A 19280-nucleotide genomic window follows, 5' to 3' on the forward strand; every position below is an offset into this window, starting at 1 on the left:
AATGAGCAATCACTATCTTAGTTTAGTAAACAATTGATGATTTGAGTTGGTAGCCAGTTTCAGTTTATTGCTACAACAGAATGACAGTTGACCGCACATATTTTAGTTTAAAATGAACCAACAGTTTTGTTAAAGTTAAAGGACAAAGAATGAAAATATTGTAGATGGGACAATCTAATGTATGAATATTGAATGTACAGTATAAAAATGAAATGTATCTTATTTGTTATTTTATTGTGATTAAACAGCTTCTTTGAATACAGCCCTGTGTGTGTGCCTCTCCTCACTGGCACAGGAGAGGCAGAAAGTACTCGAAAAAGAAAAGATCCAGCTTAGTTTTCATATTCTCCCATTCCTCCGCATCAAAGTAGATTCGCTCCAGGTGGTAGTCATCTCGGCACTTCACAAAAAAGTCACACCACATCATCCCTGTGATTCCCATTTGCCCCATCATCTGATTGTAGTAGCCATGGCTGTGTTTGAGAGCAAAAGATCCATCTGGTCTTGGAGAAAGGTACTTGCACTCCACAAAGCTGTCCACATCAGGACACTTGATTTCCAGCAGTCCCTGAAGCTGACCGGAGTCATCCACCACCTTTCGGTCAGGGGAGGCACCCAAATGTGGGGCGCTGGGGTTGATGGCGAAACCGCAAGTGGCGACCGAGTGTCCAGTTACTTCCTCATACTGTATAGCTGCAACGGGCTCCAACTCAATTCCTCTCACCATGGCCTGTGTCTGCACAGTCCTCTTCGGTCTCTGCATTCTGGCTGCATTGATTTCCGATTGAGTAAGAAGGGGGCGTGGTTAAGTTCCCACCACTTGGTTTTTTTTTTAATCCAAGATGGCCGCGGCGTGAAATGGGCGTATAGGCGATGGGTAGCCTATTCTAACTTCATTAATGGCGGAACTGTGTGCGTCCATTGGTTTTGCAAGAGCGCTATGACCGTTATTACACGCTATAACATAACATGGAGTAGATCAGCGTGTCTTCTTATCCATGCACGTTACACTACCCCCCTCCTTCGGGAAGTGCGTCCCCGCGCTTAAGCATATCAGCTCTTTCACGCCTCAGGGCGCATACGCTTCCGATGGCTTCTGACACCAATGTAGCGAATTCGGGGGGCAGTCCGGGAACCGCCACATTCGGGACGCGAACCCGTATCGCCCGTACCGCAGGAGACTAATCACTCGACTAAAGGGTCAGACCCGCGAGCCAGTGGCCGCGTGTCGTCTTATCCATGCACGTTACAGTATTTTTAATGTATTTCTAATGTCTTTACTCATTCCAGTGTCCTGTGATAGGGCTGGAATGGTTATTAGCGCAGGAGTGCAATTGATTAAAGTTCCAACAGCTGATTAGAACGCCATTGTCGTGTCATCCGGAACTTTTCCCCGGCCGGAACAAATTTACTGTGATAGCGCCTCCCCCAGCGCGAGCTAGAGCAGCGGAGATTAAACCGGAAGTTCAGTTTTTTCCCTCCCTTCCTCAAGTACTCTGGAGTGATCGGCTGTGTTTCTAAGAGCTTGTAAAAGAGATTTATTGTTGGAGCGTTTCCACGTGTAAAGGATAGCCAAGCAGTTAGGCATCCATCACACCATGTAAAACGCTATACTTGGAGGACCCTGCAGTTGTTTATTGTGCAGTTATTTTATTGGGTTGTTTTCTTTCATTTGATTTGGCACTTGTATGCTAGGTAGTTTCCACAGGCTAGCTGCACACGCGATTAGGCAGTTTATAGGCTAAGAGCCTGAGATTTATGTGGAGCAGTATCATTGTTGGAACTCTTAAATTTATTAATGTCATTTTTCTAAATCATAAAATTGATCGGAATAAAGAAGCCTGTATTTTTATTTTGTCTTGGGATATTTAATTTTACCAGGCTGCATATATACATTTGATACAGTTCCTTCCTAGATGGCCCATCCCAACACCCCCCCGTGGAGGGGTTGGCTCAGGTCCCGTCTTTCAGCCGGGCACGTGGTCTCATACATGCCCTACGGACCTACCTGTGTTCTGTACGCCGCTACCCAGGGAGGCTCAACTGTCCCATTCTGACCAACTAGGCAGGCATCATCACTATGCAAGTAAGGACTCATTACGTCACCTGTTTTTACAACATGGTTATTGTACGTATAAATTTGAAATATTTTAACTTTGTAATTGTGGATCATATCACTGCAATTAACAGCTGTCCACTTTTCTCTTTTAAATGAAAGCCACTTTGACATTGTATTCTTACAACGAATTGTATTCCTACAATTACAGGCTGCAATGGCTCCCCTGTTCCTCTGCTTCGTGTGTTGATGTCTGATACTGAACCAACTACACAACACGGACCAACTCCAGTTCTTCTTTCCATTGCCTTGCTCAGGGGTACAGGCAGAGTATTAACCCTAACATTCATGCCTTATTGATGGTGAGAGGAAACACAGGCAACCTTTTTTTCTTTTTTACTATGGTTGGTGAATGAATAACCCTATAGGGTGGTCAAGAAGCACGAACCCCACTTAAGAATGATCAAAATTATATCAAATTAAATCAATTTTATTTGTATAGCCCAATATCACAAATTACAAATATCTAAATAGTGATAATTGTCTCAACTGGGGTTCATGCTTCTTGACTACCCTATAAGGTTATTCGTTCATAGTAAAAAAAAAATCTAAATAGTGTTTACGTCACACATAAGAGTCTGCAGAATGGCAGCCGAGGCATGTACTTGTCTGGACAACTCACCGTTAGGAAGTGAGGAAGAACAACTGACACATTAAGATGCCATATGGCTAAATGTTTACTCCTCCTGCTATTATTGCAACAGACATTACGTACATGTAGGCCTACTGTATGTATGGAGCTGCAGAGGTTGCATGTACATTTAACGTTACTGTATGCATTGAGCTGCAGAGGTTGCACCATGTACAGCCAGTTAAATAATATTGGGGTGACCAGTTTCACTGTGACTAAAACGTTAGAAGGGAGACAGAAGTTTGACGTTGAAAAATGTTTGCTCCTGTTTGTAGTCGCATTGGTGACTTAATAACGGAAGAAGATGAAGAGGAACATGAAGAGGAACATGAGGGAGATAGGTGAGTTGTTACTGTCAGTACAATACAATTTTTCAAACATGTAGATTACTGCATTGTATAGATGTATACATATATATAGGAAGAAGAATGCTTCAGGAAGTGAGGAAGAAGAATGCTTCAGGAAGTGAGGAAGAACAGTGCTTCAGGAAGTGAGGAAGAACAATGCTTCAGGAAGTGAGGAAGAACAGTGCTTCAGGAAGTGAGGAAGAACAGTGCTTCAGGAAGTGAGGAAGAACAGTGCTTCAGGAAGTGAGGAAGAACAATGCTTCAGGAAATGAGGAAGAAGTGCTTCAGGAAGTGAGGAAGAACAGTGCTTCAGTCAGAACTACCAAACGTTGTACAGTACTGATAACGATGGCGAACATGCTTATTTTATGAACATCTCTCCTTGAAGTCTAGCTAGCGGATATTTTACCCGGTCGGGCGACGTCACTTCCTCTAAGCAGTTTCCCGCCGGGTCTGCTCCTGGCAGTGGCGAACAGTTCCGACCCACCCACTTATTACGACACAGTGCACACGCAGTGCCGTGCACAGGAAGTGAGCGTGTGTGTAGTTGACTTATAAAAGTCTAAGGTCAGCAATCGCACTCTTCACTACATACGCCTGGGTTTTCATCACGTCTTCTAAAGGAAATAAATGCCATGTTTTCTGTGGAATAAGTAGTGTTGCCAGGCAACACCGGAGGAGGTGGCCCAGTGTCAGCTGCTATCTGCCATGTAAAATCACCTTGTACATACATAAAGGTCCCACGACTGTCTGACATCCACCACAGGACCAAAGCACAAGTGACAAAGCAAGCAGGTGTTTTTGTGAATAACGTTTTTATTGAGAAGCTGTTTAATCCTTCTTGGCGGCAGCTTTCCTCATGGCAGCCAACACGTTGCTGAGCTCTTCCCTCTTCCTCTTGGCCCGGATATGAGTGCCAATCTGGGAAGAGATAACAACACAGATGCAGACAGTGTTAACGACAACAAGGGATCAAGACTGACTTATTTGCATTTGAATGACACAAACCAATGTCTAAAATGACTGATTAGATTACCCCCCCTCCCCAAAATCTACATTTAGTCCTGGTCTGACGTGTTAGCTCTCCTGTGTTGCGCCAACCTGTTGGCCAGCATCTGTTTGGTTTCCCCGCTGTACTGAACAGTGTACACTATATTGCTGTTTGTGCCGGGAGACCCGATCCCCGGGGTGCACCAACTTCTGGCACAGTGTGTTTTGAGGTTTGAAAGTAACTGAGATGCGGTGTTTGGAAAATAAGTGTCTTAACTTCTCTGACACTCCCACCACATACGGAATCACCCCTGGTTTACACTTAAAGCCCAATTTATGCTCCAAATGTCTGCTAGCCGACATAAGAAAATGTGTCGTGTACACAACCGCCCTGGGAGACACAAAAAGTGTCTCTCATGACGTCAAAATTGTTGAGAGAAATCTGTCTGCTAGCCGACATTTGGAGTATAAATTGGGCCTAAGACAGCTGTTGTCCTGCTCTCTTCGATTGGCTGGTGCACTGTTTGGGCGTCTCCCTGGCTTTGACAAACACACAAACAGACGCTGGCCAAGAGGATGGCACAACACAGGAGAGCTAACATGTCAGACCAGGACTCCACAGTCTACACCATCTACAGGCCAGTGGCCACGCCTTCAAGGATGAGGATGTGCACATCCTTGATAGGGAGGAACGCTGGTTTGAACCGGGAGTCAAAGAGCCCACCTATTTGAAGAAGGAACGACCATCCCTGAATTGGGGGGGGGGGGGGGGCTAAGAGTAAATCTGTCACCATCTTACAATGCTGTGATTGCAACTATTCAACTATTCCCCAATCCTCTGTGAATAGCACACATGGCCATAGCTTGTTTACAGTCAGGTGATTGTGATGACGCGTGAGAGTCAGGTGGAGGGCAGGAAGTTAAAAGCAGAATGGATGAGGTGGAGCTAGTTTAGCCTGAACTGTGCTAGTTTAGACCAGTGTTTCTCAACCGGGGGTCCGCGGACCCCTAGTGGTCCGTGGTGTAATTGCAAGGGGTCCGTGAAAATAAAATGTCTTTAAAAAAAAGATCCTATGACATTTATAGAAATAGGATTATTTGACTCAAATGTGACTGAGACCTTTATCTACCTAAACTATAAAGGGTAACAGGACTTTTTTTCTCTAATTACATCTGTTTCACAAGTGTAATTTATTGTATTTTAATAAGAGATCTCGCTCCCGTTTGCATTGTTAAAAGTTACTGCATAAAAATTCTGTTTTGTTACATATATCTGAAAGTTACTGCATAAGAATTCTGTTTTGTTAACTATATCTAAGTTACAACTGAAAGCTCTTATTTTTGCCCCAAAGAGTGAATAAATGCTATAATGCAATTTAAAATGCAGTTTCTACTGTTTCTATCAAATTGTAACCCCCCCCCCCAAGATCAGGTGGAGGGGTCCTCAGGGTAGATCAAAAATACGCAGGGGGTCCAGAACCCCAAAAAGGTTGAGAACCACTGGTTTAGACGATATTATGAGAGGAAAGTGTAAACAGGAAGTAAGATATGTTGGACATGATCTTATGTTATGAAGAGTGAAAATTTTGACAAATTGCTCCCTGCATACACGCGTGTTATCTGACGCCACTCCTCCCGGCCGCAGACGACGGTTCACAAGCCATTTTTTCCGGTGTTTTCGGTCAATTTCTTGTATTTTCCCCCCTTGTGAACAACTTTTGGTACTGGATAAAAACTCCTTGTGGTTTCTCAGTTAATGACGCCAAACACAGGCATTTTGAAAGTTTGATAGTGCTTCCTATGTAGAAAATCACTTCCAGCCCTCCATCATATGCAAACAACCTATTGAAACTCGTTTCATGGCCATGCCCATATTTGCATATGAAACCAATTGTTGGTTTGGGTTGTTATGCCACTGTAGTTTACAAGGGTGGGTGTACCTGCAGCCACTGTATTGTTTACAAGGGTGGGTGTACCTGCAGCCACTGTATTGTTTACAAGGGTGGGGATACCTGCAGCCACTGTATTGTTTACAAGGGTGGGTGTACCTGCAGTCACTGTATTGTTTATAAGGGTGGGGACACCTGCAGTCACTGTATTGTTTATAAGGGTGTGGATACCTGCAGTCACTGTATTGTTTATAAGGGTGGGACACCTGCAGTCACTGTATTGTTTATAAGGGTGGGACACCTGCAGTCACTGTGTTGTTTATAAGGGTGGGGACACCTGCAGTCACTGTATTGTCTATAAGGGTGGGGGTACCTGCAGTCACGACTGCAGAAACAACGAACACCAAAATTATCATTGTAACAACTTTAACACTATTTTTCAAACAATTTAGAATGGCCGCTGTCCAACGCCTGTAAATACTGCGGCGCCTCGGTGGTAGTCATGGTGCGTCTGTAACCAGTCATGTTGGACATAATTAAACATCAAGTTTAGACTATTTCTCCCTACTGGAGGACGCTAGTGTGCTTCTAGGACAGAGCAATTACTTTCACCAAGGAAATGATGCGACCAACACGTCATAAATACTGACATGACACACATCAACACACGTCATACATACTGACATGACACACACCAACACACGTCATAAATACTGACATGACACACACCAACAGACGCCATAAATACTGACATGACACACACCAACACACGTCATAAATACTGACATGACACACACCAACACACATCATACATACTGACATGACACACACCGACACACACATCATACATACTGAAATGACACACACCAACACACGTCATACATACTGACATGACACACACCAACACACATCATACATACTGACATGACACACACCAACACACGTCATAAATACTGACATGACACACACCAACAGACGCCATAAATACTGACATGACACACACCAACACACGTCATACATACTGACATGACACACACAACACATGTCATAAATACGGAATGACACACACCAACACACGTCATACATACTGACATGACGCACACCAACACACGTCACAAATACTGACATGACGCACACCAACACACGTCATACATACTGACATGAAGCACACCAACACACGTCATACATACTGACATGACGCACACCAACACACGTCATACATACTGACATGACACACACCAACACGTCATACATACTGACATGACACACACCAACACACGCAAATTACGAGACGTCATGTTGACTGCTCATGGTGGTTTTATCTTATAACTTTTTTTTTTCAATTCAATTCAATGTATTGTCATGAAAAACAATGTGCAGGCACATGTTAAAAATGAAATGAGGGCTGTGGCTAATGTTTTGAAAATGACCTGTACACTGAAGTTCAATTACATTCTCCAAGCACTCCCAGTGAGAATCCTGCTTAAATATTTCAAACAATTTGACAAGCTATGTAGCAGATTCCTCTGGGATGGTAAACGCCCCCGACTTAATTTGAAAAAACTACAAAGGCCAGTGGACCAGGGTGGGCTGGGTATCCCAAACTTACTGTTATACTACCAAGCATTTGGTCTCAGGCATCTTGCCCACTGGACTTTACCTCCCGAGCGCCCCCCCCCCCCGGTTTGGCATCGAAAGTACACTTTGTGATGCTCTCCCTCCCCTCCATCTTATAACCGCTGCACTGCCTACAGAAGCTATGACCCATCCGATAGTTGTCAACACTCAATGGATTTGGAAACAAATCTCAATAAGACTCAAATTCAATCCCCACCTGAACTTAGCAGCTAGTATCTGGTTGAATCCCAAGTTGAAGATTGACAAAAACCATTTATTTGAACACAATGGGCGGGCGAAGGAATATTGGTTATAGGACATCTATATGATGAAGGTGGTACGATGAAATCATTCACGGCGCTTGTGCAACAGTATGGCCTCCCCCAACAGCAGTTCTGGAGATATCTTCAGCTAAGACACCTCTTGTCTCAAACTTTTGGGTCTATCTCCACAACCCTGCCTAGTTCAGATGTACTGTTGGATATAGTTAAGGTGTTTGGCACAGGCCATGAAGCTTCAAAATATTATTTGTTGTTGACTAAACACTGATGGTTTGGGATCCAATTTAAAGTTAATCTGGGAGATCGATCTTAATCTTACCTTTATCAGTAAGGAGTGGGAAAACATTTTAAGGAATTATAAGAAAACATCACGGGAACTCAGGACAAGATTAGTAGAGTTCAAAATAATTAACAGGGTATACTGGACCCCCTCAAGGTTATACAGGGCAAAACTAAGAGACAGCCCTGACTACTGGAGGTGTGGGGAGGGCCCGGGTACGCTTCTCCACATGCTGTGGTCTTGCCGTGTTGCACAAGAATTCTGGACAGCTATATATGAGAATATCAAACTCATACTAACAACAGACATCCCATTTTCTCCAAGCCTCTTTGTTCTGGGAGACCCTACTCCTTTAAAAGCCCTTCCACGAGCACGGGCAGAGTGGGTCCAGACAGCCCTGATGTTGGGTAGAAAGCTCAAGGTAACAGAGTGGAGGTTGGCCACCCTACCTCAGACCAATGTATGGTTCTCCCATCTGGGAATTGTGGCAGCACACGAGCGACTCTCCTTTAGACTCATCAACCAGGTGGAGAAATACGAGGCCAAGTGGACGCACTATATTTCCTTCATTAGAGGCCCCGTGTAATCTGTGACAACTAATCTATATATTAACATCTATTTATAGACTACTCTCCATCTGCCAACTATGTTTTTATTTGTTTTTTATTTTCTCTCTGCTGTTCCTATTGTCTTGTATACTGTCAAGACTCGTCTTATGATCACCCTTAATCCAAATGTGTCTGTCTCTTGATATTGTCTAGTAGGCCCTGTTAAATTGTTCCTTCCATCTCTGTAATCCATGTGTGATGTCATGGCCTGTATTTGTGTTAAAGGAAAATAAAAACTACTGATCATATAAAAAAAAGGAATGAGGGCTGTGGCTTCACCAAACAGTGCAAGACAGACACAGACAAACACAATATAAGATATACACACATGAAGACCAAACACAGTATAAGATATACACACATGAAGACCAAAAGCTAAAATAAATTAAAAAAGAGCTGGAGTACAAAATATTTAAAAATATCTACAGACATTCAGTGGGTAGCCAGGTTCAGGTGGGCAACAGCTTGGGGGAAGAAGCTGTTTTTGAGCCTGGTAGTGCAGGCTCTGTCTGAGGCTCCTGTAGCGCCTCCCAGAGCGCAGGGGGGAGAACAGTCCATGGTTGGGGTGGGTGGGATCTCTGCTGATGCTCAGACCCCGTCGAAGGCAGTATTTGTGATAAATGTCTTTTATGGCTGGGAGCTGGGTACCGGTGATATGCTGAGCCGCCTTGACGACCCGCTGCAGAGCTTTCTGGTTTGTGCAATTGATCTAAAACTCATTTTAATTAAAACAATTGAAATTTTAGGAGCCCTCAGGGAGCGGAAGGTCTGCATCTTTTTGTTTTTCACAAAGTTATTAAACTTTGAAAATCCAAAATCGCCAAAATGACTAGCTTGGTGGTTCTAGTGTTAACTGTGGCCTCTCCGTTTAGCTAGCTCGTTCCACATTCTCAGGCTTACATGCATTTGTATTGGAGAAATGTGCTGACATTATAGTCCACATTTTCATGTGTACACATACTTGTATTGTTTGATGTTGCCTTGCAAAAGCTTATATACCCTAACCACCCCATCCTGACCAAAACCACCCAGGGATCAAATGTTTCCAACAAACAGTACATACCCTTTTCTTGATGAATTTGAGAGCTCTCTTATCCTTGGACACTTTGAGCAGCTCCATGGCACGCCTTTCGTAAGGAGCGAACCCACACACCTCACGAATCATATCACGCACAAACTTGCTGTGCTTGGTCAGACGCTGCAGGGGAAGGAAAAGATTACTTAAATTCATGTTCAAGACCCATTTTAATCTTAACAGTATGGAAGTGACTGATCCATGATGAGCCACTGTGGCGACCCCTAACGGGAGCAGCCAAAAGTACTAGCAGTAGTAGTAGTCGTAGTGTGGAAGTGATTCATTTGCGCACTGGTGGTGTAAATAATTTACATACATAAATTATAATACCCCATTCGCAGCCATAAAACTGAGCTGTCTTCTGTGTGTCTGAAACGCCACTGAAATTGTGCGGAAAACTAATTTGTAAATGTGAAAACTACCCTTTGTGATCTGCACCTGCCTTCGGCGAGCTACATAAGAATAGGCTAATTATGTAAGAAAATGTGAATAACAATATTACATACAGCCGTTGTGGCGAATGCCATATAACAGCAGTCACACTTCTCCACAACATGTTGGCAGCTTTTCTGACAGAGTATTGTGTCGGGTGTCATGGCCGCCAACTAAGCTTGGTACTATGAGTCAGGTGTCATGGCTGCCAACTAGGCTGGGCACTATGAGTCGGTTGTCATGGCCGCCAACTAGGCTGGGTATCATGAGTCGGGTGTCATGGCTGCTAACCAGGCTGGGTATCATGACTCGGGTGTCATGGCCGCTAACCAGGCTGGGTATTACGAGTCGGGTGTCATGGCCGCAACCAGGCTGGGTATTACGAGTCGGGTGTCGTGGCCGCTAACCAGGCTGGGTATTACGAGTCGGGTGTCGTGGCCGCTAACCAGGCTGGGTATCACGAGTCGGGTGTCGTGGCCGCTCACCAGGCTGGGTATCACGAGTTGGGTGTCATGGCCACTAATCAGGCTGGGTATCACGAGTCGGGTGTCATGGCCGCTAACCAGGCTGGGTATCATGAGTCGGGTGTCATGGCCGCTAACCGGGCTGGGTATCATGAGTCGGGTGTCATGGCCGCTAACCAGGCTGGGTATCATGAGTTGGGTGTCATGGCCGCCAACTAGGCTGGGGCAATGTGCTCCATATTCACACTGTCCAACCAGTACACAATGCTGCTCAGTAGGGAGCTCCCACCTAGCCCATGTAACAGCAGACATAATATGTTGTCACTGTTGTATTTAAACAGTATCTTGAATTGTGTTATACTGAAACCTGGTCAGATGAAAGCTATGGCAATGGAATGAAGTAAATAGGCAGCGGAAAAGCGGGAGACTAGTTTTTCACATATAGGGAGAACATACTTTGACAAAGTCCTGCCACCTGCTTTTATGCCTATTTACAATTATTGGTAAGCATACCATTTTCTTAACTCCATCAGCAAGATGGAGTAAACAGAGAGTAGGAGTAAACAGAGAAAGCATACACTACCGTTCAAAAGTTTGGGATCACCCAAACAATTTCGTGTTTTCCATGAAAAGTCACACTTATTCACCACCATATGTTGTGAAATGAATAGAAAATAGAGTCAAGACATCGACAAGGTTAGAAATAATGATTTGTATTTGAAATAAGATTTTTTTTACATCAAACTTTGCTTTCGTCAAAGAATCCTCCATTTGCAGCAATTACAGCATTGCAGACCTTTGGCATTCTAGCTGTTAATTTGTTGAGGTAATCTGGAGAAATTGCACCCCACGCTTCCAGAAGCAGCTCCCACAAGTTGGATTGGTTGGATGGGCACTTCTTTGAGCAGATTGAGTTTCTGGAGCATCACATTTGTGGGGTCAATTAAACGCTCAAAATGGCCAGAAAAAGAGAACTTTCATCTGAAACTCGACAGTCTATTCTTGTTCTTAGAAATGAAGGCTATTCCATGCGAGAAATTGCTAAGAAATTGAAGATTTCCTACACCGGTGTGTACTACTCCCTTCAGAGGACAGCACAAACAGGCTCTAACAGGTACTATTTAATGAAGATGCCAGTTGGGGACCTGTGAGGCGTCTGTTTCTCAAACTAGAGACTCTAATGTACTTATCTTCTTGCTCAGTTGTGCAACGCGGCCTCCCACTTCTTTTTCTACTCTGGTTAGAGCCTGTTTGTGCTGTCCTCTGAAGGGAGTAGTACACACCGGTGTAGGAAATCTTCAATTTCTTAGCAATTTCTCGCATGGAATAGCCTTCATTTCTAAGAACAAGAATAGACTGTCGAGTTTCAGATGAAAGTTCTCTTTTTCTGGCCATTTTGAGCGTTTAATTGACCCCACAAATGTGATGCTCCAGAAACTCAATCTGCTCAAAGAAGTGCCCATCCAACCAATCCAACTTGTGGGAGCTGCTTCTGGAAGCGTGGGGTGCAATTTCTCCAGATTACCTCAACAAATTAACAGCTAGAATGCCAAAGGTCTGCAATGCTGTAATTGCTGCAAATGGAGGATTCTTTGACGAAAGCAAAGTTTGATGTAAAAAAAATCTTATTTCAAATACAAATCATTATTTCTAACCTTGTCAATGTCTTGACTCTATTTTCTATTCATTTCACAACATATGGTGGTGAATAAGTGTGACTTTTCATGGAAAACACAAAATTGTTTGGGTGATCCCAAACTTTTGAACGGTAGTGTATTTAAACTTTTCCAAAAGTGGAAACTAGGACTTATATCTTGGCAGAATCTGTTTTTTTCATGTTCGTTTATTTGCTTATAAGTATAATTTTGAGACCTGTGCATTTTTCCCATACAATGACTACTACTACTATTACTTTCGGCTGCTCCCGTTAGGGGTCATCACAGCGGATGATCCATTTCCATCTCTTTCTGTCCTCTGCATCTTCCTCTGTCACACCAGCCATCTGCATGTCCTCCCTCACCACATCCATAAACCTCCTCTTTGGCCTTCCTCTTTTCCTCTTTCCTGGCAGCTACATATTCAGCATCCTTCTCCCAATATACCCAGCATCTCTCCTCCACACATGTCCAAACCATCTCAATCTTGTCTCTCTTGCTTTGTCTCCAAACCGTCCAACCTGAGCTGTCCCTCTAATATACTCGTTCCTAATCCTGTCCTTCTTCATCACTCCCAGTGAAAATCTTAGCATCTTCAACTCTGCCACCTCCAGCTCCACCTCCTGTCTTTTCGTCAGTGCCACTGTCCCCAAACCATACAACATACCTGGTCGCACAACCATCTTTTAAACCTTCCCTTTTACTCTTGCTGGTACCCTTCTGTCACAAATCACTCCTGACACTCTTCCCCACCCACTTCAACCTGCCTGCACTCACTTCTTCACCTCTCTTCTGCACTCCCCGTTACTTTGGACAGTTGATCCCAAGTATTTAAACTCATACACCTTCATCACCTCCACTCCTTGCATCCTCACCATTCCACTGACCTCCATCTCATTCACACATAGGTATTCCGTCTTGCTCCTACTGACTTTCTTTCCTCTTCTCTCAAGTGCATACCTCCACCCCTCCAGGCTCTCCTCCACCTGCACCCTACTCTCACTACAGATCACAATGTCATCGGCAAACATCATCGTCCACGGAGACTCCTGCCTGATCTCGTCCGTCAACCTGTCCATCATCATTGCAAACAAGGAAGGGCTCAGAGCCGATCCTTGATGTAATCCCACCTCCATCTTGAACCCATCTGTCATTCCAACCACACACCTCACCACTGTCACACTTCCCTCATATACATATCCTGCACCACTCCTACATACTTCTCTGCAACTCCCGACTTCCTCATACGATACCACACCTCCTCTCTCGGCACCCTGTCGTATGCTTTCTCTAAATCCACAAAGACACAATGTAACTCCTTCTGGCCTTCTCTATACTTCTCCATCAACATTCTCAAAGCAAACATCATATCTGTGGTGCTCTTTCATGGCATGAAACCATACTGCTGCTCGCTGATCATCACCTCTCCTCTTAACCTAGCTTCTATTACTCTTTCCCGAATCTTCATGCTGTGGCTGATCAACTTTATACCTCTGTAGTTGCTACAGTTCTGCACATCACCCTTGTTCTTGAAAATCGGTACCAGTATGCTTCTTCTCCACTCCTCAGGCATCCTCTCACTTTCCAAGACTGTGTTAAACAATCTAGTTAAAATCCCACTGCCATCTCTCCTAAACATCTCCATGCCTCCACAGGTATGTCATCAGGACCAACTGCCTTTCCACTCTTCATCCTCTTCATAGCTGCCCTCACTTCCTCCTTGCTAATCCACTGAACTTCCTGATTCACTATCCCTACATCATCCAACCTTCTCCCTCTCTCATTTTCTTCATTCATCAGCCCCTCAAAGTACTCCTTCCACCTTCTCAGCACACTCTCCTCGCTTGTCAGTACAGTTGCATCTCAATCCTTGATCGCTCTAACTTGCTGCACATCCTTCCCAGCTCGGTCCCTCTGTTTAGCCAATCGGTAAAAGTCCTTTTCTCCTTTCTTAGTGTCTAACCTGTCATGCAACTCACCATACACCTTTTCCTTTGCCACCTCTCTCTTCACTTTATGCTGCGTCTCCTTGTACTCCTGTCTACTTTCTTCATCTCTCTGACTATCCCACTTCTTCCTTGCCAACCTCTTCCTCTGTATACTTTTCTGTACTTCCTCATTCCATCACTACGTCTCCTTGTCTTCTTTCCTGTCCTGATGACACACCAAGCACCTTCCTAGTTGTCTCTCTCACTATTTCACACACAGACATAGAACAGCCCTGAGTCAGTGACTTGATAAAGCATGCACGGGATTCAGAAGGAAAAGGCAAGATACACAATCTAAGAAACTTCAAAAACAAAATGAATTTTGGTGTCAAACACTGGTTTAAACATCTCAAAGAATTTGCTAGGTTTGCAATAAACTACAACTGAGTGAGAAACACAAAAGCAGTAGACCTGGGACATGCCTCATTGTTCTGCCAACTTGTTCTGAAGCATGTTATACCAGGATCCAAAAACGCTGTTCTTTGGTGTCTCCTCTAGAGTTTGAGCTTGAACTCCAGTTAACAATCCTTTAGAGCAGTTATACTCAACCATGTGTCACGGGGCGGCCAAAAGTATATAGATTTTCATTCCAACTGGATTCCAAAACAGGCGATTGCACCGTTTAGTCCTCCAGTCTGGCTGGAATGAAAACCTGCATACTCTCACCCTCAATGGTACTGCTTTATAGTATACCTCTGACAGCTGTTTTCCAGGTCCTTCTCACAAAATCTTTTGATATAGCAAACCCAACACAACTACCTGATTTCCGTAATCACTCAGTCATGTGTGCATATTTATAATGTACTAGTTTACATAAAATCAACCAAAACAGCCAGGTGAACTTTCCACATCATCATTTAACTGTCAATCCAGTTTGGATGGTATAACTATATGAAGCTCAACATAACAGGACCAGAAAGAGAGCATGGGCTTGTGCAGCCATCTATTTAACAACCAACTCACCCCTCGTCTGCGGCTGTGTTTGGGAGCCGTGACATTCTTGGTGACTGGATGGCCTTTGTTGAGGCCGACGGCCATTGGATATCGGACAGCCATTTCTGGGAAAGACAAAATAAGGAGTAACATGCCAATGTGAACTGACTTCATTTATCAGCAGTATTGTCAAAAATAGATTTTTCAATACAAAGTGATGTTTTCTTCTCATCACTAGTCTCATTTACTCCAGTTGACTATAGCTCACGGCAGGCCATGGTAAATTGTAGGTTTTCTTAAGGTTTGTGACAGCTCCCATTTCAACATCACTGAAGCGTTAAAGAAAATGGCCTAGTGAACTGTTGTGTTGCCCTGTTGTTGGCCCACCAGCCATTTGTAATCCCTAAAACTAAACTAATCCCCTCAGAGCTAGATCAGGCCTGAGGAATCTCAGACAGAAGGGTGCTTTCGCACTTAGTTCGGTAGACTCGGTCTGATTCAAGGGTGAAGTTGCTACTTTGTTCCATTTTTCACTTGGTTCGGTTGCATTTTTTGTTTCGGTTATTTGTTCGTCTATCTGACTCCAACACTGATTTCCCAGTGCATGGCGGAACTTACCACCTTCAACCGACATTTGATTTTTTTATTCCTTACTTGAAAATGCATACTGCACCGCTTTTACTTGCACTTTAGTGCCTTCTGAATGTGTGACAATCTCAGAGGCTTTTGAACATATGCACTATCTCAAGAACAATATTTTCATTAATGTAAAGATGTTCAATTATTGTTAATGTTTACTAGTCATTCTGCTCTTCTCTGCTACTGCCAAGAAACCTCGTACCTTGTATTCTTATAGCCTTGTTATATTTATCTTAAGACATCTAAAACTTTATGCCCTCAATGCTGTGTCAATTTTTCCCAGTGGTATTGACAATGCTATTGAATATCAATATTTTTCAAGATAGTCTCGCAGTTAGATATTCCAGTATCGTGAAAACACTACTTACCAGCAGTAACGGTGACTCAGAATAAAGCCACTTTATTTTGTCACTGTACAGGTTACAATGAACTGTTCCCTGCATTTAACCCATCCTATTAATATTTATACTGTATATTATATATATACACCGTATAAGAGCAGTGGGGCAGTTGCAGCACCCGGGGACCAACTCCAGTTCTTTATCCGACTGCCTTGCTCAGGGGCACAGACAGGAGTATTAGCCCTGACATAGCATGATAATATGACTGATATTGTCACATACTGTCATATCAGTGTCGGTTGTCATGTTCTGGGGCTGACATCCCTCTCAGCAGTCTACAGTGCTGTGTAGCTCTGCCATAGTTCGCATACAAGCTGCCCTGTAGCCAACTAGTCCAGATGATGGTGGGCAGAGTGTGAGCCCATCACCCGAGGTACATATGATGTGCACACATTAGTCAAGTCAATGTTATTTGTATAGCCCAATATCACAAATTACAAACGTGGCTCAGGGGGCTTTTATAGCGACACAACATTCTGTCCTTAGACCCTCGTATCTGATAAGGAACTCCCTAAAAAACCGAGTCAGGTGGTATTATTTATTTATCGAGCGCAATTTTCATCTACTTTACAATTACGTATAGAGACCGCAAGACATCCTGACCCGGTGTGTTAAGCAGCTAGAGCTAGCTACAGACACCACGTTAATAACATCGAGCAGCTGGCTGGAGCTAGCTACAGACACCACGTTAATAACATCGAGCAGCTGGCTGGAGCTAGCTACAGACACCACGTTAATAACATCGAGCAGCTGGCTGGAGCTAGCTACAGACACCACGTTAATAACATCGAGCAGCTGGCTGGAGCTAGCTACAGACACCACGTTAATAACATCGAGCAACTGGCTGGAGCTAGCTACAGACCCCATGTTAATAACATCAAGCAGCGGGCTGGAGCTAGCTACAGACCCCACGTAAATAACATCAAGCAGCTGGCTGGAGCTAGCTACAGACCCCACGTTAATTAAGCAGCGGGCTGGAGCTAGCTACAGACACCACGTTAATAACATTAAGCAGCGGGCTGGAGCTAGCGGGTTACCAAATATGAATGACAATATGCATATTAACGCACTTGAGCAGAGCACGGACTACTAAGACTAGCTGAAGGTACGTTAGTTTAGTAACAGTAGGCCGGCCGTTACAACTGCTCCACTTATACAAACGCTGCGACGCGGCCGGCTAGACCAGCGCTGTGCGGACAGTCGCCACTTCGGGGTTATTTTACAGACGTGTGTTCATCTGAAACGCTACAATATCCTGAACACACGTCCACTACAGCCCACGGCTCCTGGTTGTTCTGTTTTAGCTAGAATAACCCGACAGATTGCGACGATGTAAAATGGATTTATGTGGTAAATTTTCCTAGCGGGATTTTTACCTCCTCGGCGTAATGGCGGTCAAACCAGAAGGGATTGTTTCAGCGGGGCTGCTGGGTAACGTGACGATGCGCTGTGACGTCACACCAATAACACACACTTCCGGTGGATCGTCCGGGTTTTTTCTTTTCTTTTCTTTTCTTTTCTTGAACACGTTTATTGAACACATTTTAACACATGATACAGAGAAATACGTCAGTCAGTTTAACACGTAGAGAACTGGTCAACTTCAACAGCTTGTGTTTATACACAAGAAATCAAATATATTACAAGAAAGAAGAAAAAATTAAAAATAAAACAAAAAACAATACTGTGTGGCGATACTGTGTCGAGGGTCGCGCCACCAGGGGCTGCTGCTCCTTTAAGGCAGACGTTCAGCATGCTGACGTAGGCATGCGTAGTGTTTCCGGGGCGGAGCCATGTTTGCAGCAGCCTAGCGGTTGGTTAGCTGGTTGCCAGGAGAGATTGTCGGTGTTGTTTTGTGCGGCGAGTAAACGGGATTGACTCGACTTGATCTTCTCCGTCTCCTCATTCCTGCACCCCCACAACTGTCAACACCAGAATGTACGAGGGAGACGCAAGCTTAAATACATACATACATACATACATACATACATACATACATACATACATACATACTGTCGCGGTTTTTCTATAGCCCGGGTAACTATGGATGGAGGCGGGGACTTTTAGGTGCGACAAACCGGGCTTCACCACCGTTAGCTAGATAGCTGCGCCAATGCTAGGGCTAGCCTGCTAGTTAGCTAGTTAGCCGTGTGCTAATGGGTTAGCAAGCTCACCTTGGGACCAGGGCTGGTGATGGAACAGGGCGGCTGAGCTCTAGGCGGGGCGGGAGATGGATGGCTGCTCTCCGGGGTGCGTGTCTCTCTCTCTCTCTCTCTCTGTACTCTGGCTCCGGTGTGACCGGGTGAATGTCTCTCTCAGTCTCTCTGGGGAAGCTCTCGGGGGTAGTCAGCTAGCTACAGGTACCGAGGCAGTCTGCTGCTAACACTACCACTGCTAGCCACCGTATCTACTGTCTAGCCCAGGATACGCTAGGTTTCCCTGCTCTATCCCACGCTAAGGTGACAGTCTACGATATGGTTACTAAACAGTTCTGGCGCTTTGTCTCTCCCGCGGTGTCTAATATAGTTGCGTCTGTGACAGCGCGAGCTAACCTGTGATTGGTCCTCTAGCTGCACGAGCCCAGTGCAACATTCCAAGTACATCCCCTGGCATTTCCCACTACACTGCCCCCCTCCAGCACTGTTGAGTCCCTTCAACATAAATTAACAACAGACTACAAAGATCAGTCTGATTAATCTAACACGATAAACGGGACAGAACACCCGCGAAATGAACTAGGCCCGGAACAAAGGGCGTCAAACAAATGTGGGTGGTCGCTATCCATACTGGACTCTTGTGACTAGCCTAGTAACCCCCAAGTCAACTAGTCACGTCCGTCAAAGTTAGTCTAGGAGCCAGGCGGGCCTCCGGACTGGCCGGCCCCGTCTGGTGGTGTACGGGAGATGGGACTCAGCGGCGTCGGCTTCGTCTCCT

General features: G+C 44.5%; 1 protein-coding gene and 1 long non-coding RNA gene across 2 annotated transcripts; one reads left to right on the forward strand and one right to left on the reverse strand.

Moving 5' to 3' along the window:
• The first annotated feature begins 1972 nt into the window (after positions 1-1972).
• LOC130109586 (uncharacterized) lies at positions 1973-3062 on the forward strand. Its single transcript, XR_008810015.1, has 3 exons — positions 1973-2086; positions 2268-2418; positions 3023-3062. It is a non-coding gene; the product is annotated as an uncharacterized LOC130109586 (long non-coding RNA).
• An 830-nt stretch (positions 3063-3892) lies between these two features.
• rpl36 (ribosomal protein L36) lies at positions 3893-17786 on the reverse strand. The gene is made up of 4 exons (XM_056276549.1): positions 17723-17786; positions 15337-15431; positions 9823-9957; positions 3893-4015 (listed from the first exon to the last, which is right to left on the reverse strand). The coding sequence occupies exons 2-4, from the start codon at positions 15427-15429 to the stop codon at positions 3926-3928; spliced, it is 318 nt and encodes a 105-aa protein (XP_056132524.1). The 5' UTR covers positions 15430-15431; positions 17723-17786; the 3' UTR covers positions 3893-3925.
• Between the last annotated feature and the right edge of the window lie 1494 nt (positions 17787-19280).

This window comes from Lampris incognitus, chromosome 3, assembly GCF_029633865.1.
Source record: "Lampris incognitus isolate fLamInc1 chromosome 3, fLamInc1.hap2, whole genome shotgun sequence".
Classification (NCBI taxonomy): Eukaryota; Metazoa; Chordata; class Actinopteri; order Lampriformes; family Lampridae; genus Lampris; species Lampris incognitus.

Bases quoted from the DNA above. Each gene is read 5' to 3' on its own strand.
- rpl36 (XM_056276549.1), bottom strand. From the start codon at position 15,429: ATGGCTGTCCGATATCCAATGGCCGTCGGCCTCAACAAAGGCCATCCA. The intron at 9,958-15,336 runs GTGAGTTGGTTG...CTTCCCCTGCAG, and splicing joins AACACAGCCGCAGACGAGGG to CGTCTGACCAAGCACAGCAA. The intron at 4,016-9,822 runs GTATGTACTGTT...ATCTCTTCCCAG, and splicing joins TCAAATTCATCAAGAAAAGG to ATTGGCACTCATATCCGGGC.